At 41.9% G+C, this 23958-nt stretch overlaps 1 protein-coding gene and 1 pseudogene across 1 annotated transcript; both read right to left on the bottom strand.

Moving 5' to 3' along the window:
• Window positions 1–5168: 5168 nt before the first annotated feature.
• Window positions 5169–6531, bottom strand: LOC129083885 (growth-regulated protein homolog beta-like). Its single transcript, XM_054589933.1, has 4 exons — window positions 6432–6531; window positions 6210–6333; window positions 6005–6088; window positions 5169–5258 (listed from the first exon to the last, which is right to left on the bottom strand). The coding sequence occupies exons 1-4, from the start codon at window positions 6529–6531 to the stop codon at window positions 5243–5245; spliced, it is 324 nt and encodes a 107-aa protein (XP_054445908.1). The 3' UTR covers window positions 5169–5242.
• Window positions 6532–15715: 9184 nt separating this feature from the next.
• On the bottom strand, window positions 15716–17411 carry LOC129083882 (growth-regulated alpha protein-like; annotated as a pseudogene).
• Between the last annotated feature and the right edge of the window lie 6547 nt (window positions 17412–23958).

Here is a 23958-nt window from a genome sequence, read left to right as displayed (position 1 = left end):
TCCCTCTTTTTTTCTGGAAATTCTAGGCCACCATCATCTCTCAGGCACTACCTAGCTCTTTATTCAAATTATAACTCACAATGCTAGTAACAACTACAAAAAGGAGTTTCTATTACCTCATTTATAAAAAGAGAAATAAAGTTTAAATTAATCAAAACCATAACCTCAACTTACACAGATAGAAGGTGTTAGAACTGAAAACTACTCCTAGATGAGCCCAATTCTTCATTACTCATGATCTTAATCACCCTATGAATAACTCCATCTCCTTCATCCTCTTCTTCATCCACCAAGCTAATAAAGGTCATGTTAAGTTTTTAGTATTTGTATTCTAAAATTTTATTCTGAATACACACAAGAAATGTTCTGGAACCAAAACAGATTTCTTTTTAATTACTTCATAGTGAATGTGTCACTTCCTGCTTGCTTCAGGCCTTACCCTTGGGGTGATACAAAAAAAGACGCGTCAAGTCTCCTAGCCAGTAGCTAGACAGCCCTAGGCTGGGGCAGGGAAGTGAGTCAATTTTCTTTGCTTATAAAGGGGAAGGAAGGAGAACTTTGTCCTATATTGCCCTCCAGGGAGGGTGTCCTTGGAAACACACAGAACTACATTTTAACTCCAACCTTTTGGTATGTAAATCAACCTCTCCAAGAGCCAGATAGCCCCCAGTATCCATTTTTATGACCTAAGGATGTTTCTAAATTCTGTGGGTTTATCTTTTTTGACATGTAAATACTTTGAAAGACAACATTTGTCAACAGAAGGCCATGGTTTTTGGCACCAATTAAACATGAACAAGAATCCCTAACTTGAGGTATGATGAAGAGGAAACTTTATTCAGTGTAAACATCTCAGTTGTGATACAGCAGGTCTGTGAGACTAGCTCGGTGGTAGAACAGCTCAACAGTGGTACAGCTCGATTATGGAGGATCATAGCATGATTTTGAGGAGACTGAGATGGCCCTGGGTCCAAGGCTCCCTTTCAGCTATGTAGCTCTACTCTGCTCCTCCTACTCCAGTTCCTTGCCAGAATGCTCCTCCAGCATGGGAAAAGCAATCTTCAGTCTTTAGTGGGAAAAAAAATGCACTTCTGGAGCTAGTGGGGAGCTAACTAATATAGACAGAAGTCCTTAACCCTGGCCCCTGATTGGTCTATCTTCATGCAAAGGAAGACTCCAAATCCTCAGAGTTTGGTCCAAAAAATCACTGTCTTCATTGGTCATAATGGAGCTGCTCTGATTGGTCAGTGAAGATGCTGATGGGGCTTTACCTGTGCATCTCTGATTGAACAAAGAAAGTCTCAGTCATATTGGTTGAAATATATTTAGGTACACCTTTATAACGGCTGGCTCAGATGGCAGGAACACAATATAGGCAGTACAGGGCTCTCTCCAAAGTGTTGCACAAGAGACCCCTTTTTAAAAATGGCTGCTGAACTCTGCTTCTAAATCTGAGCCCAGTTGACAACGAGGAGCCATTCTTAGTGTAATCTCCTTTCCTGGGGTTCATACATTCAGTCTTCCCAGCACCCTGAGGCTTAACCTGAGATGTAGTCCTGTAGTAGGCAGTTAAACAGGCAGAATAGGCAACATAGGTCAGGTCTGGAAGGTCACCATGCAGGGAAGCAGGGGCAAACGGGTGAGTATTTGCTCCCCCAGGGTTACCTTTCTTCCCATAGCATATCCCTGATCATGCAGTTTAGACCCTCCCCTGAACCTCCCTCTCCTGACATGATGCTAGACTCCCTTAGAGGAGGAACAAGGGAGCCGTCGAAAAGCCTCATATGATTCCCATGCAAGCCCTTGCATTACCACTCCTTTAAATATTAAGCCCCCAGGACAGTGAGATTCTGGCCCACAGCAAATAATCTTACAATTATTTGGGTTTGATTAGCACAAAGACAGAGTTTTGATCAAATTAGAGATCACATCTAGGCCCCAGTCGCGTTTCAGCTCTGCGCCCAGAAAAGCAGCACCACCAGGCCACGGTCAGCATCAGGACCAGGTGTGCTGTCTGCTACCCGCTGCCCCGGCCCCGATCAGTGGAGACCATGACCCTGAGGAGACACACCTGGAAAGCGAATGAGTATTCTATTGAGATCCTCCCCTGACACCTCCCTTAAAATCCACACCTTTTAAACACTTAAGACAAAGGGCCCAACACTTTCTCTCTCAAGCATGCCCTTGCCTTTCCCCACCTGCTTCTTTCCCTAGTGTGAGCTTGCTCTCTCTTTCTCTCTCTCTGGAACACACGTGTACCTTTCACCTTCTCCTACCTCCAAGTGTTTTTTTTTTTCCTCTTTCTTTCTCCTAAGCTCTAAGGGCCCTTCTTTTGCCTCTAAATTATTTCCTGAGCCATGCCTTACTGGCTCACTTCTTCCATGGCTCACTTCTTCTACCTCTGTGACTTTCTAAATAAACTTTGGCGTATATTTGAGTCTTGACTCTGAATCCCTTCTTAGCCAAAACGCAAGGACTGAGGTCTAACATCTGCTGCTGTTTCTCTGTTACCAGTTCTGGAGATAAACATTGGGTCCTCGTGGGAGAGATTATAGAAGTTTTATTATGTGTTAGGATCAGAGCAATTAACTGGACAAATGGCTACAGATTTAATACTCAAGGTATGTGAAGAAGCTAGAACTTTTCATAAGAACACTGAGAAATTCAAGAAAGTTTTATTTCCCACAGCCTGAAACATAAGCCTCTGACTCTGGGTCAAGGAAGGAATCGGTGCTGGCATGGATGCAGCTTTCAGAACGGTTTGCATTTGTTCATCTCCATCAAATTTAAAAATTACTTTTCCATCTTATCTCATTGATTCTGAGAAAATACAATTGAATTTATGAAGAAACTAGTATACTTAATTTTCAGGGGACTACATGGAGGCTCTGAGTAGCCGTACCCAGATGCTCAGGACGAGCCTGGTCACGCACCCATTGTCTTCCTTCAGCCCGGAGGAAGGCTGTCAAGGAGCCCAGGATAGGTCTTGAATCAGAGACAAGCACATACCCTAGCTGGCTTTCCCAACTTGGGCACAAACTGTTCTCCTTTTCAGATTTCACAGTGTTCATTTCAAGGTGACTCAGATCTTTCCTTTTCCCTATTATTAGATGACTGGGAAAACTGGATGCATTCCTTTCATCCTGGGGCAATGTAAATTCAAATTTATGGGTTTAGAAACACTTACACCAACACTATACCTGTGAAACATTGGAACAGCATCATGCTTGTGACTGTTATCTCTCCACAAAAATTAGAAAATGAAGCCCTCCTCTCTCAGACTTTTACCTAGAGGAAGCACTCCCCCGGTTGCTTGATCTGCTTCCCGCCTCTGCCCCCAACACAGATAAATTGTTTGAGTTCTGAGGAAGAATGTAAACTGCAGAAACACTGCACCAGTTGTTAACCTCAGTTCAGCAACCTCAGTTTTTGATATCTGGCTAACAGAAGAATTCAGAGTGAAGACTCATGTCCTAAGAGGGCATTTATTTAAAACGTAACAGGTAAAAGAAGTGAGTCATAGAAGAAATGGGCTCAGTAAACAAGTCTCGGCATAAGAAAGGCCTTAGGAGCTCAGGAGAAAAAGAGGGAGAGAGACAGAGACAAAGACAAAGAGGGGGCACCTGCCTTGGGAGGCGAAAGAAGGAGAGGTTCTGGCATCTCGTTGGCGGGGGACCCTGGGGAAAGAAATGGGTGGGGAAAGGCTTGGGTGTGCTTCATAGTCAGAGAGAGAGTGTGGCATTGGGTCCTCCATCCTGAGGGCCTTTATCTGAGGTCTCAAGGGAGGATCTCAGTAAATATTCATCAGCTTCTCTGGTGTGTCTCCTCAGGGTCATGGTCTCCACTGATCGGTCAGCACCATGGCAGGAGGGCATTAGTCATTGCAGCTGGCCCTGAGGTCAGCTCCTCTTGGTTTTGTTGCTTTTCCTGCATGGAGCTGAAATACAGCTGAGATCAAATGTCATCTCCAGGGTTTAAGGGAGCGGTCCTGCAAGGGCTTGTAATAGTTTTGTCTGTTGGCAGGTGCCTGGGGCTCTCCACCCTGGTAACCCTCTGCACCTGGCCCATCGTTCATGCTCTGCTCATGCCTCTCTAACTGCCTTCGCCAAGTCCAATTCACAACTTACTTTCCAGCTTCAGTAAGAGGGAAAAGAATGTATAGTTGTTTGAAAAGCCATCTAACAAAATATTTTCAATAAGCTCTTTTAACAATGTGTATTAACATTTGAAAAATTTTAAATAGCTAGGATTAGGAACAGATTGGTTATACTAAAATAAAATGAGGGGTTTTTTTTTTTAATGTAAAACAGGGATTTTTAAGATGAGGGCCTGCAAGAACCTTGAAAATGCATCAAATATCCTTTCATGAATAGGAGTGAAACTAAGAAAAGTGCCAACTAATGGCAGTTGTTTAGGAGGTGTGAGCTACAATCTAGTATAAATTTACAGCACTTGGGTGTTCAGGAGAACCAAGGGGTCAAGAAGATAAAACAAACCACAGCAAGAAATTTTTGTAAAAAGCTTTATTTTCATGTTATATGGAAAACACATCTATGAATATTGAACTTCTCTATTCCAAGACATAGAGAAACAATGCATAATTGACATTAAACAAGGCATTATGCCTTACTAGGAAGACATAAAATGTCCAAGGGATATTTAGAACATTAGTTCTCTTCAGCATCAGAAATATTGACCACATAGTGTGAAACTGTTTCAATAAATAACAACTGTCATTATTCTTCTTAACAATACAAAAATAGATGTATACATAACATTTCCCTGCCTCAACAGTGACCTATTTGCTTGAATCCCCCATTATTTTGCTCCAGCATTTGCATAGTAGATGGTGAGGTATTGTTTCCCACCCCCTTCACAACCAAAAATATAAATTGAATGAAGAATATTTAAAAATGCATCATCTTCAATTACATAACAAGGCTGAACTACCTCCAATTTAAGATAAAAATGAGCATGTAAAAATAACAGAACAAATTACTAAACCCTTTCAAATCTTTAAATATCAGGTAGAGAATATTAACTAATGCACAAGCTTTGAAAAATAAATAAATAAATAAATAAACACACATGACTGTAAATAAATAGAAGAACTCTCATAAGAAATAATCAACCACATTAAACACAGTCCAGGTGGCCCCAGGAACTCTTCCCTTCTCTTCTTTTACTCCGATTCCACTAAGGATGCGACAATAACCCATTAAGTTTCCTCCTTCTCTCTAGGTCAGTTGGCACCGCCCCTGTGATGAGAAAATTGTTGCTTTATTAGGAATCAAAAACTTGACCGCATAGCCCTGTACCAAGTGGTTACTACCTATGCCCTTGCCCCTCTGTGTGGCAGAAAATGCCTGGCTATGGGATGCTGTTTACTTAGGAATAAGGAGCCTGTCGTCACAATTGTATTATTAGCTTCAGAAAGCTAGAAAAACGTGTTTCACTAAAAAAGTACACCCATGACATCACTTAAGCTCCACAGCAAACCCCATGAAGTAGGTATTATTATTCTTCCCATATGATTGAAACTTAGAGAGATTAAGAACTTCCTCCAGGGTTACAGGAATAATAAAAGGTGGAGCCTAGACTTCCATTTGGAGCAGGGGATCACTGAAAATCTCTTCCCTTCACCACTAAGATTCAGAGTCCTATGCTGCCCAAAATCAAGGATTCTACTTTTCAGATCTGAAGCCACTGAGGTAGAGTGTTTGTTCTTTAACGGGCAGGAGACATTTTAGCTCATTGCCCACTTAATCTTTTAGGAAGACACATTTGCCAACATTCATCTGAATGGGGATGGAGAGGAGGATTGGTGGTAGAGGGTACTCAAAATATCCTTTAGGCACGAGAGCACATTAATAACCTTGAGGACAAATTTAATTGTAAGAAAATGACTTTTACTCCTTCAGCTAAACCCTGGGTTTCCCTGATACCAATTTTCAGAAGGCAGATTCCAGTATCTGTCCTCAATGACTCTAGTCACATAACTTACTTGTTTAGCATCTTTTCGATCATTTTCTTCACCATGGGGGCTTCGGGGTTGAGGCAGACATCCCGCCCATTCTTGAGCGTGGCTCTGCAGAGAGAAGGGAGAACCCACGTGAGACGGGAGATGGGCTGGGGGACAGGGTGGGGGCATCTGGATTGTGGAGGTGACAAGGACTGTGGTAGCAGCTGCAAAGCCTCCTGGCACTTACATGACTTCGGTTTGGGCGCAGTGGGCTCCTGGGGTGGTCACCTCCACACTCTGGATCTGCTTGAAGGGAATTCGCTCCGAGGTCTGCAAGCACTGGCAGCGAAGTTCACTGGCCACGGGCGCCCCTGCGGGGACAACAGACTCGGTTAGGGGAGCTGTCCCCCAAGGGCGCCCACGCGTCGTCCCCTGTCCCGCCCTTGGGTCCCAGGGCCCCGGGTCTCACCTGCAGCGCCCCGGCAGGCGGCGACCAGGAGCAGGAGCAGCAGCGCGGCCCGGAGGAGTCCGGGGGCGCGGGGGACGGCGGCGGTGGCGGTGCGGGCCATGGTGCTCAGCTCGGAGGGTCGGGGCGGCGGTGCCTGGAGCGCGAGAGCTGGCGCGAGAGCTGGCAGGAGAGCGGTCTGTGGCTCCCCGAACCAGACGAACCCCTTTTATCCATAGTCGAGGAGGAAAGTTTGCAACCCCCGGGCCCGGGAAATTCCCAGGCTTGCACGTAGTTCCCTGTTTGGGAGTGACGGTGCGGCGGGGCCCCGGGAAGTCGGGGCGAGGTCCGGGCGGGGTCGGGGGGTGGCATCCGCTCGTGTCGCCCTGGCTGGCCTCCCGCGTGACGCGACCGACTGGGAGATGTTCTCTTTCCGCCCAGATCCCCAAAGGGTCAGGCGGTGAGTAGCCTCCTAACGGAGACAGGCAGTGTGGCGAACGTTAGTTATCAAGATTGGGGGAAATATGGGCGCGGGGGGCGGGGTGTGTGTGTGTGTGTGTGTGTGTGTGCGCGCGCGCGTGTGTGTGTGTAATTATGGAGACGATTGTTTTACCATTTATGAAGTCCGCATAAATATCTCTGGCTTGATGAGTTACCTCTGCAGAAATACAGTCTTAAATGCATCTGTCATCTCAGATTTTACTTGAAATGTTCGCCTTGTGAATCACACTTCGTGTCCTCTCAGGGGTGAGCGGACGACCAGTGTCAAAAGTTCAGCTCGGCGCCTAATCAAGGACAAAGTGCCCTAATCCTCTCTAGCTTCCTTCCTCTGAAATTCTGGAACTTCCTGAGCTCTAGCAATCCCTGAGTGCTACCTCTTGGTGTAGAGGGCCTTGGTTAAAACAGGAAATAGGGGCTGGTGGTGATTTCGGAGCTGCTGGGGGGAGGGAAGGCTGCCCTGGGCTCATGGGGTCCAGTCTGTAGTTTTCTTGGCTCAAAAAAAAGTCATAGGAATGAAGAGATGATGTCCATGTGAGTAGCATCGTTTGCTCTCTAAGCAACAAAAAGGTGTTTTGGGCAATCAGCTCAAGTGACAAATCACTTATTTAATCTCCCTTCCTTGCTTCTTTCCTTCCTTCCTTCCTTCCTTTTAAAGATTTTTTAAATTTATTTTTAGAAGGGGAATTGAAGGAGAAAGAGAGGGAAAGAAACAATAGGCGTGGGGGAGACACGCGGCCCTAATCGCAACCCAGGCCTGAGTCCGCACAGGGAACCAAACAGGTGGTCCTCCACTTTGTAGAAAAAGGCTCAATCAATTGAGCCACGCCCATCAGAGCTCATCGCACTTTTCTTGTTTTTTGTTCACAAATCAGTTTCCTCCCATGTTATATAGACTGTCCTCCCTTCAGTGATTTGATTGTCTCTCTAGAGAAATAATTGTAGTCATATTTTGATTTCTAGTAAAACATCTCAAGCTGTTCATTTAAGCCTTTGTCGTGCAGTAGCTCCTTTTTTCACCCTCAATTTTAATGTCCTTTGTTGGATTCCATGTAGGTTTCAGGTTTAGATGTGACTCTGGGTGCAGACCAGTGAGAGTTATGGGAATATTAGGTGGGAAGGTTTGTAGAGGGGAACGAGAGGAAGGAGGGGATTGCTGTAGAGGCGCCACAGCAGGATCCAGAGCCGGGGTAGGCATTTTGGCTCTCCCAATACCAATGTGTGACCTTTAACCAGTCTGTGTCTTGGTTTTTCAGCTGTAAAGTGGAGCTAAATGGTGCTCTCTACTTCAACAGGTTGTTATGATAAATAAATGTGTTAACATTCGTAAAATAGCAGTACATATAATATACGGTCATTTTAAAATAAATCGCTTTTTAAACCATACATTGCTTTTTCCATACTATCAAACTGAAATTCACCTGGGGATAAAGTCCTCGTACAAAGATAAAATTTTTTGCAGAAAAAAAAAAAAACGCTCCAACCAATATAAAATTTATGTACTTTTTTAAAGAGAAAACTTAGAATGGATTTTTTGTTGTTTAATTTACTTGTTGGGTCATTTTATAATTCTAGTTTTAATTTCAACTACAAAATATGAATAAAACTAAAGATGCACCTTCTTAATTATTAGAAAAGATTATGAATGACTAGATTAAAGATTTGTCTTTATTTTTGTCAGTCAACATCCATATAATCCTAAGAAAAAAACAGGGAATTTAATTTTTTAATTCTTTAAGTAAATAAGAAATGAAAGATGACTTAAAGCTTATAAACTTTGAGTAACTTGGCAATAATTGAGAATTTATATAGATACCACTGTTGTTATCTTTACCTTTCTGGGATTCTTAATTGGAAAGACTGTGTTTTCTTGAGATAATCAGTAGCCCAGAATTATTTTTCAAAAGTAAAAAATATAGTTTTATTTTCTGATTATAGTTGTATATCTGCTTATTTTAGAAAAATTATAAAGTACAGAAAACATGAAGATACTGTTATTAAGTCTCTTTAACTTTTGTCTAAGGAACAAACTTTAGCAGATCTTTCCTTTTTTCTTCAACACCCCTAGAAATTCCTATATTCTATGTGTTTCTATGATGGTGATTAAATATAAAGTATCATAGTAAATTACACTTTGTTGTAATAGGTAATGTTCTAAATCTTTTACATTTATATAAACTTCATTTAGTCTTCTTAACTGTCCCCACAAAATAGTTACCAGTTATTTTTTTTCTTCCATAGTTTTTCTCCACAAGGGGCAGAGAATTTAAGTAATTTGCCCAGGTCTCACAGGGAGTAAAATTCAGTGAGGAGGACTTTAGTTCTAGAGTGTGCAGCTTTAACCACTACACAATATATATAAAAAAAAAATTTGTTTCCTGAGAAAAATGATGGATAACTTCAAGAGAACAGAGTGGTTTGGTTTGGTTTATATATGATTGTTATTCTCATGGTTGAATAGTTCAACTTTACCTTTCCTAAAACTAAAAAATAACAAACTTCTCAGAAGACTTCCATTGTTTTATTCCACTAAGAGCAAGAATTTTCTTTTGTGGCATGAATATGATATATTTGCATTAATAAAAATCTATATTCATTTCATGTGTCTGTTTTTTCCAAATCAATGGATGTCACCTCCAAAATCTGAGAGCTTCCCAGAAGGGGCACTGGGCATTTTAGTCAGCTTTATATGCGGAGATAGAGATCACAGCTTTCTGCTGACCCAGTCTGAGTCATGTTTTAATGACTGAACTATTTTGCCTTTGGCATTAACAGGAGGCTGCCTAGAACTTTACTCTCTTTTAAATTTAAGAAAACAGAAAATATTTGTTCTAATGCCAGATCCGCCCCAAACTATTGGCATCAACAAATACTCAGGGCAAATGAATAAAGGATCAGAAAATTTATATTAGTAGCAAAAAAAGAAAGAAAGAGAAAAGCTTTTCAAGAAGCAGCCTCATAGTTGTAGAATTATCTATAATTTTATACTTACATATAAAATTACTTAGTTTCGTAATATATCAGTTGCTTACAAAATGAGTAGAAAAAGATAGTTTTTTCTACCTAAATATGTTAATTTTCATCATTCGATCTGTAACAACCACATGTTTATCTTTCCAAAAATTTAAAAAGTGATGGTGTTATGAAGCCTATTAAATTAATTGCCTTCTTTCTTGTTTTACCAAGTGTCTTCTCCAACTAATTACTCTATGAGCTGAATGACAGAGTTATATGCCTGAACTTTAGACTAATGAAATCACCAATTTTAAAAGATAGAGTCACTCCTAAAATAAAAGCATTAGTTACTAAATCCTATTTTGAGCTATGGTATTCACTGCCCCTTACAGATTTGACTGACACTATCTAATCTGCCTTTAAAATCTGGAACTGCTGCTGCATCCTGAGATGATGGAGTTGCAGAAATGGGCAGCGCAGCGCTGCTGTCCGAGCGCTGGCTTCGGGAACCTGAGCCATCACAGCTGCCAACCCTACTTCATTACAATTCCTGCTTCTGCTAGAATGACTCTGGTTCTGAGGGGGGAAGAATGGAGATATCTGAATGTGGCATTCGGTCCCTGGATGCATACACTTCTCCAGCCCAGAGTCAACATCATCCCTCCGGCCCAGTCTCTAGTATATTCACATTTCTGCCTAGCTTGGGCTCCTTTCTCCTTCCTAGAGAATCTTGATCTCCTGTGAGAGTCATCTCTTTTTCCTCCCAATCTGGGTAGTTCACACAGGGTAACTTTACTCCAAAGCTCCAGGAGTGGGCTGATGACCCAAAGTCAGTCCTTGCAATCCTGGTCCAACCCCCAGGCTCTCTGATAGGTGCCAAGGTGGGCAAGTGGTCTAAGCCTGGTCAAGTAAGAGAAAAATTTCCCTGGAGTCCTTTTTGTCAGGAAGTGGTTGGAAAGAAAGTCCTTGCTTCCTGCAGGGTCCCATATGATAGGACAGAAACCTGGAGCTTTGTCAACTTTTGCCTACAGTGAAGGCAGACAAAGAAAAGGAGCCACGTCTGGACTGAAACTCATTACTGAAGAGAAATTTTGATCTTCAGCATGCAGCTTAATTTCATCTAATCATCAGCCTTTCGATTTCATAGGTCAAATGATTCCTTTTTTCAGTAAGCCAATTTAAGTTCTGTTTATGTTACTGACTCGCCTAACTACTAGAATTATCTTCCTAACCAGAAGAGTTTCAACTCTAATTCCTGTCTTTCTCCATATGTTTCAGCATCTTCACTGATTATTTCCTCAGCATTCAGAAGATGGTAGTGAATTTTGTTGTGGGAAGTATAAAGAGGAATAAAACAGACTCTGCTGCCCTTTACCTCCCAACGCCATAAGGGAGATGAGGGTACAACTAGAAGATTTTACAAAACGTGGCAATTACAGTTGCAAATCACTCCCTAGGTATTCAGAGTGAGTCAGGGAGGGGACCTAAATCAACTTTTTTAGAGAGGATCTCTGAAGAATGTTAGAGAAGTTTTCCTGAAAGAGGTGCTCACTCCTGTGAATTTTAAGGATGAGAAGTTTTCCCAGTGAGCGGGGAACACTGAAGGGAGGAAAACCCTCTAGGAGGGGGCCCAATGAGCAAGGACACAGCAACTGGAAAGAGCAGGGGGAGTGCTCGGAGCAGCAAGTGGCTCACGCAGCTGGAGCCCACTCTGTGAGCAGAGGGAGGGCACATACTGAGGCAAAAGGAGGCATTGGCTCTCAGACACTGGAAGCCAACTGCCCACATGATCCTGCCTGTTGATCGGGGCCCAGTTTAGAGGTTACCCACTCTGAAAAGCCTCTATAGGTGTTTCCATTACCTTCTTGCACAGACCACACTGTGGCCTTTACAGGCTACCCACCATGGGGATGGGGATAGTAACCTAAGGTCCAGGGTATGAACAGAAAATGGGGGAGTGGTAGATAATAGGTTGAAAAGATGATTTATTAAGCACATACAACATACAAAGGACCACAGTCAGTTTTGCAAAGATGTACAGGGAATAAAACCGAAATTACAAATGTGAAGTTTTTTAAATACCTAACCTGCATACTTTCTTGTGCAACATGGCTAGTCTTTCCTTTTGGTCCTATAGTAAAGCCACTCTAATTCCAACCATCTGTAATTGCTTAAATTCAGTTCAATGAACTCTGAGGACCCTCCAATATATTAGATTTGGGCACTATTTCAAGGCTTTTCAAATAATAGATTTCAATATAAACTTTGTATTTTCATACAAAAGAACGTCAAGAAATAAATATAGAAAATGGGGAAATGTCTTCATTAAAATATCTTTATCATACTTGGTTATAACAGTCATGAAGAGAGCACAGTGATCCTGTGTTGATGCTTTCTGTATTATGAAAGTAAAATTTGGGAAGTTGAGAGATGAGTTATAAACCACAATGAACATGTCACACTGTGAAATATGGAAACTTATTTCAGCTTGGATGATTAAAAATCGTAAAAAAAATTGATCAAGGAATAACCTCTAACATTTAAATATTTTGAAATTTGTCAGTGCATTCTTCATGGCCATATACATCTATTTTATTAAAAAAAAAAGTTCTTGCATATTGGAAAAAAATGTGGTTTATGCAATTGTTGGGTGAAGTGTCTGCATACATTACTCAGGCCAAGATGGTTCATGACATTGCTTAACTCTTCTATATTCTTTATTGCTTTGCCAATTAAGTATTTAAAGAAGTTTGCTAGAATCTTTAACTATGGTTTTATTTATTTTAGTTTCTCTCCATTTGCTTTATATATTTTTATATATAAATGTTTTTAGGTTCATAAAATTTTAGAATTGTTTCTTTCTTGCAAAATTGCCCCCTTTTTATTTTGAATCAGCTTTCTTTATCTCTAAGGCTACTTTTTTCCTTATATCCTAATTTATTAATCAGGCCTTAATTAATATGTTAATTATTAACCTATATTAATAAATTATATTAAAATAGGTTAATAATTATTAACAAGTAATTCACTAATATAGCCATGCCAGGTTCCTTTCACTTAGTTCTAGCATGAATAACACCCAAATCTTTTAGTTTCAAACAATCTGAGTCTTAAAGTGTGTCTTTTTAATGCAGTGTACATTTTTACCTTATTTATAATCAAAATTTTTGAATTTCAATTGGATTTTTTCATTTAAATTGTTCAACTCTTTTTAAATTATATTTTATAGTTTATGCTATTATAGTTGTCCCAGGTTTTCCCCCTTTGTTCCCCTCTACACAGTCCCCCCGCCCCCTCTCTCCCAGGCAGTCCCCACACTGTTGTCCATGCCCATGGGTCCTGCATATAAGTTCTTTGTCTACTCTATTCCCTCGGCTGTACTTTACGTCCCCATGACTATTCTGTACCTACCAATTTGTACTTCTTAACTCCTTCACCTTTGGATTTCACTCTACTATCTTGCTATCCTATTTGTCCTGTCTTCATAAAATACATTTTCAATTGGGAATAATATAAGGTTTATGAAAAATGATATAGATATTACAGAGAATCCCCTTGGACCTCTTGCCCAGTATCTCCTGCTGTTGATATCTTACATAATTACAATGCACCAATCAAAACTAGGAGATTAACATTGGGGCATTGTTGTTTAGAAAATGCTAGTCTCTTACTAAGATTTCACAAATTTTTCATTGATGTCCGTTTTCTATTCCAAATCCAATCCGGCATACCACAATGGGTTTAGTCATCATGTGTCCTTTGTCTCCTCTGGTCTATGACAGATGCTCTGTATTGTCTTTCCATGACTTTCACAGTTTTGAAGAATACTTGTTAGGTATTTTGTAAAATGTTCCTCAGTTTGATTTTCTATGATGATTATACTGGGGTTATGAGTTTGGGGAAGAAATGTCCTGAAGTGTCCTCCTAGTCACATACCCTGGGGGAGGACACTATTCACACATTCACAAGACACAACTTGTGAAAATAACCTTGATCTCATGGTTAAGGTGGCATCTGCCAAATTCTGTTCTCCGCTGTAATGTTGTTGATTTTTCTCTTCCCTACTCTCCTCTTTGGAAGTAAATCACCAAGCCTGGCCCACCCCCACAGGGCAGGGAATTAAGCTCCTCTTTCAGGAGAGACACTCCACTTACATCACTTATTTCGCTTCTTCTGTAAGAAAGGTTTGTCCCTTCTCTCCTGAACATCTGTTGTTTTGCTCCTTTGTTTCTTCATTTCTGTCAGCTTTTGTAATATTCATGTATTTGCTTGTATTCCATCCTAACTCCTTTTCAGGGTTTCCTTCTTAGAAGTTACCCTAAAAATGATGCTATGTATTCTTGCCACATTACATTGTCTTAAACTTAATAGTTTTCTCTAACAATTGAATAAATATATTATAAATGTGTTTATCTCCCTAACTGTCCTTTGTGCTACTTTTGTCATATGTTTTACTTTACAGTGTGTATTTATCTTGAGTGGTTAGGAAGAATCCACTTTTCCACCTTTTGCAACCAGTATCGTTAAAAAGAAAAAAAAAATGCATCATTGTTTGAAAAACCGCTTACCAAAAGATTTAATAGGAGCTCTTGTTAAAATATTAGCAAACATTCAAAAGTTTATGAAGAACTACTTTTTGAATAGTGAATTGGTCAGTGTGAGAAACAGTAGTATTTTATATAGAACTACGCTTGTCAAGGTGGGTGGGGACAATAGTGTGTGAAATATTCCTCCATGAGTAAGAGAGGTAAAAGCGGGGAGGAACAGGCTTAAAGATGGGCATGACGTATGAGGGTGAATCCAAAAATACCTTGGAATTTATTTATGAAAAATTGTGCATTTATTCTTACATGTTTCAACTTCAGTCACCTTCAAAATACTTGTCATTTGATGCAACACACCTGGACAGGGGTCCCCAGCCCCCGGGCAGTGGACCTGACAAGTACTGGGTGCCAGCCTGTTAGGACCAGGCCACACAGCAAGAGATGCGCAGTGGGCCAAGGAGTAAAGCTTCTTTTGCATTACCGCCTGAGCTCTGCTTCCTGTCTCCTCCCACACCCACCTCCAACCATGGAAAAACTGTCCTTCAGGAAACTGGTCCCTGGTACCAAAAAGGTGGGAGACTGCTGCCTATTGAGCTTTTTTTTCACTGCTCAAGACAGTTTTTGAACTCGTCAATTTTAATGCCTTGTAGTGCTTCTGCTGGTTTTTTGTTTCACCTCTTCCACATGACAAAACTTTTTCCTTTGAGAACTTTTTTCATCCGAGGAAACGCTAAACACTGGCTCTTCTGGGGTGAGATCAGGTGACTGGAGAGGGTGGGACATGGGGTCAGATATGTTCCTGAATCACCCATCATGAAAGGGGCAAATACATTGAGAGAGTCTTCAAACAAAACTCGCTGAAGGCAGCCTCTCACAACACGCCAGCAGGTACACTGATACAGATGCGTTCCTAGAACACTCATTGAGCAAGGGAGCCAGTACCACAGGGGCCCGCCCTCCAGAGGATAATTCCGGGGATTTGGGGCCGCCCCTCCTACCATCTACCTGCACAGCTACCCTAGGCATCCTACAGAAACAAACGGGTGAGAGAAGGAAACAAAACCTAAACATGGTATATTTTTAAAAAATCTTTATTTTCATGTCATTTGTAAAAATGTAACAGTAGTTTTCACTTCTCTGTTCCAAGACAAAGAAATCATTGCAAAATGAACATTATACAAGGCATTGTGCCTTACAAGGAAGACATAAAATGTCCAAGGGAAGCTTCAACATCAAAATGTTGAACACCTAATGAGACATCGTTTCAATAAATAATAAGTGACATTCATTTAAAAAAGTACAAAAATAGATGCGCAACACCCCTTCCCCGACTCTAACAAGTGGTTTCCCTGTGCCGTTGCTTAGACTCCTGCTCCCACACCTGGCCTTCCACCTCTGGCACAGAGCCTGGCACTTAATGTCTGCCAACAGATACTAGTTTAATGAGACACTTGACACGCATCATCTTCAAATAAATAACAATCAGAACTGCGTTACGTGTGCTGAAACACATTCACACCTTCCACACCTTTAAATACTAACTTGTAAAATGTTAACATACAACCTTTGAAAAATAAATACACATATGAATAAATAGACCTCCAATAAATAAAAAACAGCCACACACAGTAATCCCTTTGTAGTTGTTGCAGGAAGCCATTGTTCCCTTCTTCATTTGCAGTCCCCTAAGGGCAGGGACCTCCTTTCAGGAAGTGCCACCAGGAGCTTCTCCTCTCTAGGTCAGTTGGTGCTGTCCCTAAGGGGAGGAAAGGGTCACTGTTACAGGTGTTACAGGAAGCTGCTCTCCTCTCACGCAGGCCCCTGAAGCTGGCGGCTTTCTCCCTGGAGACCCTGACCCAGCCCTGTGCCAGGAGAAGGCCCCGCCGGACCTTCTACCCTGCACAGCAGAGGGCTCGCTTGCTTTTTGTTGAGAGAAGTGAGCCTGTGGACTCTCCTTTGTCGCACTGGGCTATAAACTACATGCATGACCTCACTAGTTCTCTTCCAATACAAGGAATAGCTACTCCTTCTACTCCTTCTGGCTGAAGCTTTAATGGGATTTCAAAATCACCTTCCCAGGGGTCCTAGACTTGATCTGAAGGTGGTCTTGCTGCCAAGGCCCTGCTCTTCCCCATTAAACTGCCCAGGCCCACACTGTCCCAGACCAGGGAGTCCACGTCTCAGCTCTAAAGCCAGTGAGAGACTGAGGTATTAACAGGAGCAGGAGGCAATGTGGCATCGTTGACTACATATACTTCTTCTTTTATGAAGACATATTCACCCACACTCATTTGAACAAGGATGGAAAGCGCTGGAAACATCCTGTGGCACCAGAGCACAGCAATTACCTTGGTACCAAATCTAATTGTGAAACAATAATGATTTTCATTCCTTCAGCTAAACCCTGGGTTTCCCTGATATAACTTTCAGGTGCTGATGCCAGTCTCTGTCATCAATGACTCTAGTCACATAACTCACTTGTTTAGCATCTTTTCGATCATTTTCTTCACCATGGGGGCTTCGGGGTTGAGGCAGACATCCCGCCCATTCTTGAGCGTGGCTCTGCAGAGAGAAAGGAGAATCCACGTGAGACGGGAGATGGGCTGGGGGACAGGGTGGGGGCATCTGGATTGTGGAGGTGACAAGGACTGTGGTAGCAGCTGCAAAGCCTCCTGGCACTTACATGACTTCGGTTTGGGCGCAGTGGGCTCCTGGGGACGTCACCTCCACACTCTGGATCTGCTTGAAGGGAATTCGCTGCGAGGTCTGCAAGCACTGGCAGCGAAGTTCACTGGCCACGGGCGCCCCTGCGGGGACAACAGACTCGGTTAGGGGAGCTGTCCCCCAAGCTGCCCCACGCGTCGTCCCCTGTCCCGCCCTTGGGTCCCAGGGCCCCGAGTCTCACCTGCAGCGCCCCGGCAGGCGGCGACCAGGAGCAGGAGCAGCAGCGCGGCCCGGAGGAGTCCGGGGGGCGCGGGGGGACGGCGGCGGTGGCGGTGCGGGCCATGGTGCTCAGCTCGGAGGGTCGGGGCGGCGGTGCCTGGAGCGCGAGAGCTGGCGGGAGAGCTGGCGGAGCGCGGTCTGTGGCTCCCCGAGCCGGACGAACCCCTTTTATCCATAGTCGAGGAGGAAAGTTTGCAACCCCCGGGCCCGGGAAATTCCCAGGCTTGCACGTAGTTCCCTGTTTGGGAGTGACGGTGCGGCGGGGCCCCGGGAAGTCGCGGCGAGGTCCGGGCGGGGTCGGGGGGTGGCATCCGCTCGTGTCGCCCTGGCTGGCCTCCCGCGTGACGCGGCCGACTGAGGGATGTTCTCTTTCCGCCCAGATCCCCAAAGGGTCAGGCGGTGAGTAGCCTCCTAACGGAGACAGGCAGTGTGGCGAACGTTAGTTATCAAGATTGGGGGAAATATGGGCGCGGGGGGCGGGGTGTGTGTGTGTGTGTGTGAGTGTGTGTGTGCGCGCGCGCGTGTGTGTGTGTGTGTGTGTAATTATGGAGACGATTGTTTTACCATTTATGAAGTCCGCATAAATATCTCTGGCTTGATGAGTTACCTCTGCAGAAATACAGTCTTAAATGCATCTGTCATCTCAGATTTTACCTGAAATGTTCGCCTTGTGAATCACACTTCGTGTCCTCTCAGGGGTGAGCGGACGACCAGTGTCAAAAGTTCAGCTCGGCGCCTAATCAAGGACAAAGTGCCCTAATCCTCTCTAGCTTCCTTCCTCTGAAATTCTGGAACTCCCTGAGCTCTAGCAATCCCTGAGTGCTACCTCTTGGTGTAGAGGGCCTTGGTTAAAACAGGAAATAGGGGCTGGTGGTGATTTCGGAGCTGCTGGGGGGAGGGAAGGCTGCCCTGGGCTCATGGGGTCCAGTCTGTAGTTTTCTTGGCTGAAAAAAAGTCATAGGAATGAGGAGATGATGTCCATGTGAGTAGCATCGTTTGCTCTCCAAGCAACAAAAAGATGTGTTCTGGGGAATCAGCTCAAGTGGCAAATCACTAGTACCCTCTTATTCACATCATCTGGGCAAGGACATAATATTCACACATTCACAAGACACAACTTGTGAAAATAACCTTGATCTCATGGTTAAGGTGGCATCTGCCAAATTCTGTTCTCCGCTGTAATGTTGTTGATTTTTCTCTTCCCTACTCTCCTCTTTGGAAGTAAATCACCAAGCCTGGCTCACCCCCACAGGGCAGGGAATTAAGCTCCTCTTTCAGGAGAGACACTCCACTTACATCACTTATTTCGCTTCTTCTGTAAGAAAGGTTTGTCCCTTCTCTCCTGAACATCTGTTGTTTTGCTCCTTTGTTTCTTCATTTCTGTCAGCTTTTGTAATATTCATGTATTTGCTTGTATTCCATCCTAACTCCTTTTCAGGGTTTCCTTCTTAGAAGTTACCCTAAAAATGATGCTATGTATTCTTGCCACATTACATTGTCTTAAACTTAATAGTTTTCTCTAACAATTGAATAAATATATTATAAATGTGTTTATCTCCCTAACTGTCCTTTGTGCTACTTTTGTCATATGTTTTACTTTACAGTGTGTATTTATCTTGAGTGGTTAGGAAGAATCCACTTTTCCACCTTTTGCAACCAGCATCATTAAAAAGAAAAAAAGTGCATCATTGTTTGAAAAACCACTTACCAAAAGACTTAATAGGAGCCCTTGTTTTAATATAGCAAACATTTAAAGTTTGCTAATATGAAGTATTAGCAAATACTGTAATATGAAGTCGTTGCTTCATAAAGTTTATGAAGAACTACTTTTTGAATAGTGAATTTGTCAGTGGGAGAAACAGTAGTATTTTATATAGAACTACGCTTGTCAAGGTGGGTGGGGACGATAGTGTGTGAAATATTCCTCCATGAGCAAGAGAGGTAAAAGGGGGGAGGAACAGGCTTAAAGGTAGGCATGACGTATGAGGGTGAATCCAAAAATACCTTGGAATTTATTTTTGAAAAGTTGTGTATTTATTCTTACATGTTTCAACTTCAGTCACCTTGAAAATACTTGCCGTTTGATGCATACACTGTTTTCCATTCTTCTAAACAATGTTTGAACTTACTGATTTTGATGCATTTTAGTGCTTCTACTGCCTGTTGTTTCAGCTCTCCCACATCTCAAATCATTTCCCTTTGAGTGCTTTTCCCACTGGAGGAAACACAGTTGCCCTGGGTGAGATTGGGTGAATAGGGAGCATCTTGCATGGGATCCTGCCATTTTTGGTCAAAAGCTGCTGAACGTTCAGTGCAGTGTGGGCAGATGCGCTCTTAAATAACCCCTCATAAAATGGAGAAATGCCTTGAGAGAGTCTTCAAAAAATTAATTGAAGCATAACCGCCTCTGACAACAATGGCAGCTGGTGCACTGATTCCGATGGGTTCCTAGAACACTGATGTAGAAGAGGGAGCCTGTACTACAAGGGGCCCGCCCTGCATAAGTTAATTCTAGGTTTTTTAGTTGCCCCCTCCCCATATTGGCATGTATGTGTAGATATAGTATATGCTAATATGTAATTAACATATGTATATTTAACCTGTTATTCTACATCTTTTTATCTCCTTATACATAAAATGTCAATTAGATTAATGTATGTTCTTTCATTATTTACTAGCATATATGTAATACACAGAGAGAGTGAGAAACAGAGAGAGACATACAAAGCTAAGAAAAAAACTCAGAGTAGATTCAAAGAGATGGGTTTCCTCACAATTTTCCAGCAATATAGAAAGCATAAAATACCTCAAATTTTAAAAATATATTTTAAAATTCTGAGGTCTCTTTTTGGTATCTTAAACAGAACCTCTTTTTTTGTTTGTTTGAATCTATGAATTATACACTGATCATGGAAACCAAAAAAGCAAACCAAACTATCATAAATGTTTAAACTATAAATTTCAGTATTTTAAACAGTATCTGATTTTTCATATCAGCCCCAACATACTCATTGAATAAGTGCCTGATAATAATAAATGAAAGCATATTAAATACCCTTTGGGTGGGTTAAATATATGGTTTGTAAACTAATAAAAATTACTGGTATACTTTTCTGTATCATTATTCAAGGCCTTTATTTTTCCTAAAAACAAGATTTATAATTTAGTTTACTCATAAACCCTAGAATAAGTCCTATTTGTAATATTCTTATAATTCTATGTCATGCTTATGTCATAGTTGGTCATTCTGTAAAGAAGATAAATCACAATATATTACTGAAGCATAACCTAAACAAAAACTTCAGTGATGGTTTGTACTCACTAATTTTGGATCCTGTCACTAGCAAACCCAAGGACTAACACATGTGGGAAAAATTAATCTATTCTAGGGATATGTCTTAATATGTCTTAATATTTTCCTCATATAAATGCCCAACATACTGTTTTCACTCTGTTATCCACGTAAAACTCTCTTACATATTAAATCACAGCGAACTAAATGTGTCAGCTAAAACTGACTCTACGTTTACTGCCCTAATCCAGACACTTTCAATGTATAATGAATGTCTTATTCTCCCAGACTTTTCTGCTTCCCTCTGGATATGGCACCTTCACATAATCCTTCACTTACTGAAGGTCCAACAGGCTCTATGTTAAAAATGACTAGTAGTTTTGTATTTCAATCATAGTTTTAAATCTTGCATAAGAAAAAACTGCTGAGGGTAACTCATCTTGTACAATGTCAAAAGTCCTTCCCAGATGTCACAGATTGAGAAATTTACCAGACAGGATGAGCACCTGGGCATTTCAGTTTGCCCTCCTGACCGAATCATGGAAGAAGACAAGGAAAGTGCACATCATTCTGATTCTGGCAGATGGTCATGGGAGGCTTGTAGTAAGCAAAACTATTATGATATTTCTGAGAAGGATGGTTCATACTTCAAATATGTGGACTGAAATAATATCATAGAAAGACCCAGGGCTTACATGTAAAATTTTATTTCTACAAAGTATATAGTCCTGTTTCTTAAATACTGAGGAATTTCCAATGCCACATAAAGTGAACATGATGACTGTTTCTGAGACTCCTTAGAGCTGGATCAAAAGAAAAATAGTTGGTTCATTTTCAGGAAGAGAGGCCAGTGGTACTTCTTTATAATTTGTGGTGCAGTACAAAGGCAGAGAACTGTGATTCAAATCTTTTCGCCTCTACTTAGCTATGCGACTTTGGCAACTTTATTTTAACATCCCCGTCCCTCAGTTTTTCCCTCTGTGAAATCAGTACAGTAATATCTATCTCTTAGGCACTAAGAGTTATCCTGGAACAAAGTAGGTGCTTGATAAATGTTAATTACTTTCCCAACTCTCCTAATTCAAACTCCTCTTAACATACAAGAAGACTCAAAGCTCAATAGTTTTTTGTTTTCAAATTTATCCATAGTCTTTCTACCTATATAGGAATGATTAATTTTTGTGCTTCTCAGAACTTTTTCCACCATTCTTTTCTAGGGAGCTTCTGAAATCAATGCATTCATATTCTGCCTTGTTTTTTTTATCAATTATGTGGTAACATTATCAAAACGTATAATGTATTTTCCTTCCTATAAATATTCATCCATCAACTATTGATATATTTGATATCATTTATTAATAAGGCAGTTACATACTGGACCCAGTGTCAGGATGCTTATTTTACAGAGATCACAAAGATGAGATGCTTTCTGCCTAAGTTAAGGTCTTTTGGCAGCAAATATACTCAAAGACTGTTTTTTTGTTTTTGTTTCTGTTTTTGACAAAGCTTTTTTTGAAAGTTGTATAAGGAGAGAGTAGATTTTTTAAAAGAGACAGAGAAAGAGGAAGAGAGTCTTAGGTAGGAGTTCTTAGAATGAAACCCTGAGAGGAGATTTGTGGGCAGGAAGTTTACTGCCCAGTGCTCACCCTGCGCCTTTCAGGAAGTATGGAAGTGGCATGCAGTAAAGGAAGAGCTGCTGGTATGACAAAAGATTCAGGTGGTTCTGTGAGAAGCTCAGGAGCTGAGATGGCCTTACTGAACTATTCTGAATTGTGGCAAAGGAGGCATTTCTGTGTCCTCCCATTGACCAGCCATTAGCGTTGGCTACCCCTGGACAGAGGGCATAGCTTTGGGTGAGCCATTTCCTTTCTGCCACGGGCTCTGCCCAGAGAGGGCCTCAGCTGGGCGCTTTGTGTGCCCATCCCTCCAGCAGCTGAAGAACGCCGCCCAGGGTGCTAAGAGGGCATCTAGGTGGTGCACTTCGGTTTCTTGGGCAGAGGAGGGGAGGGAAGGGGGAGAGGAAAGAAAAGAGAATGGGAAAAAGGGAAAGGGAGGAGAGTGGAGCACTCTTGTCTTTTCTTTTTCTTTCTTTTTTCTTCTTCCTATCTCTTACCTACTCTCTTTTCTCCTCCCTTCTTTCCTGTAGGGGTCTCACTATTTTTTTCTTATAGGCGAATATTAAGGGATGGGGTATTTTGTAATAATTTATCTGAGGGCAGACTTATTTCCATTTGCCTACAAAATCTGTGCTAGCACATTGAAATTCTAGAGACTGACTGGGATAGCTGTTGTAAGTCAATTTGAGTAAGAGGGACGTGAATGAGAGCCGGATCATGGCCAAAATGTTGTTGCGTTCTCTCATGTCCTTTAATAATAAGACAGCATAAAGCTGTAATATAAGTAACAATAGTACGTTGAGATTGATGGGAGAGAAACAGCCATTTTATCATGCCTAGCTGAGGCAGCAATTGACCGATTAACCCTTTAGGAGGTGCCTAGAGTTGGAAAACAGAACAACTACCTGGGGATTTACAGTCTATTCTGAGCTGCCTCTCACTGATACGCCGATTGATGAGGTCTAATTCTGGGAGAGCCAGGGTGGGCGGCATAAAATTCTAGGGGAATTTAGAGCAGCGTCACCTGTTAAGGTGTTGAATCAATTAGTAAGTTGGTAGGTGGTAATTCCTAGGCTAGGTTGAATCCAGTTAACAACGCCTAGCAGTTGTTGGAGGTTATTAAGAGTTAACAGTTCAGGTGGACTGATTTGGCATATTTGAGACTGAATTGTCTGGTGAAAAAGAATGTGCCCTAGGAACTTCCAAGGCTCAGATTGCTGGACTTTTTCAGGGGTAATAATTAAGCTGGCATGAGAGACTGCCTCTTTTAAGTAAACATAGGTTTTGGCTAGTGCTTCAGAGGACGGAGCAGCAATTAAAATGTTGTCCATATAATGATATATTATCAAATTAGGAAACTTTTCTTGGACAGGTTGTATGCTGGCAAAGAGTCGGGCTGTTTAACATGCCTTGAGGCAGAACTTTCCATTGAAATCTCTGTAATGGTTGAGAATTGTTAAGAACCAGAATGGAGAAAGCAAATGGTTCCCTGTCCTTTTCAGCTAGGAGAATGAAAAACAGCAACCTTTTAAATCAATGACTAAAAGCGGCCATTCCTTAGGAAAAACCCGGGGATCCAATCTGGCTTGCTCTTCAGGAGGGTCATATTGACTGGTCCCAAGCAGTGTATTAAGCCATACCGGGTTGCCGTTCCTGTTGTTCTCTATGGCCTGTCGGTGGGGCAGCGGTCAGCATATTCTGAA

The sequence above is a fragment of the Pteronotus mesoamericanus genome, unplaced genomic scaffold (assembly GCF_021234165.1).
Source record: "Pteronotus mesoamericanus isolate MK-2021 breed Mesoamerican mustached bat unplaced genomic scaffold, CSHL_Meso_final contig_130, whole genome shotgun sequence".
Lineage (NCBI taxonomy): Eukaryota > Metazoa > Chordata > Mammalia > Chiroptera > Mormoopidae > Pteronotus > Pteronotus mesoamericanus.
Note: the sequence above shows the minus strand (reverse complement) of the source record. Positions and strands in the feature narration are given on the sequence as shown.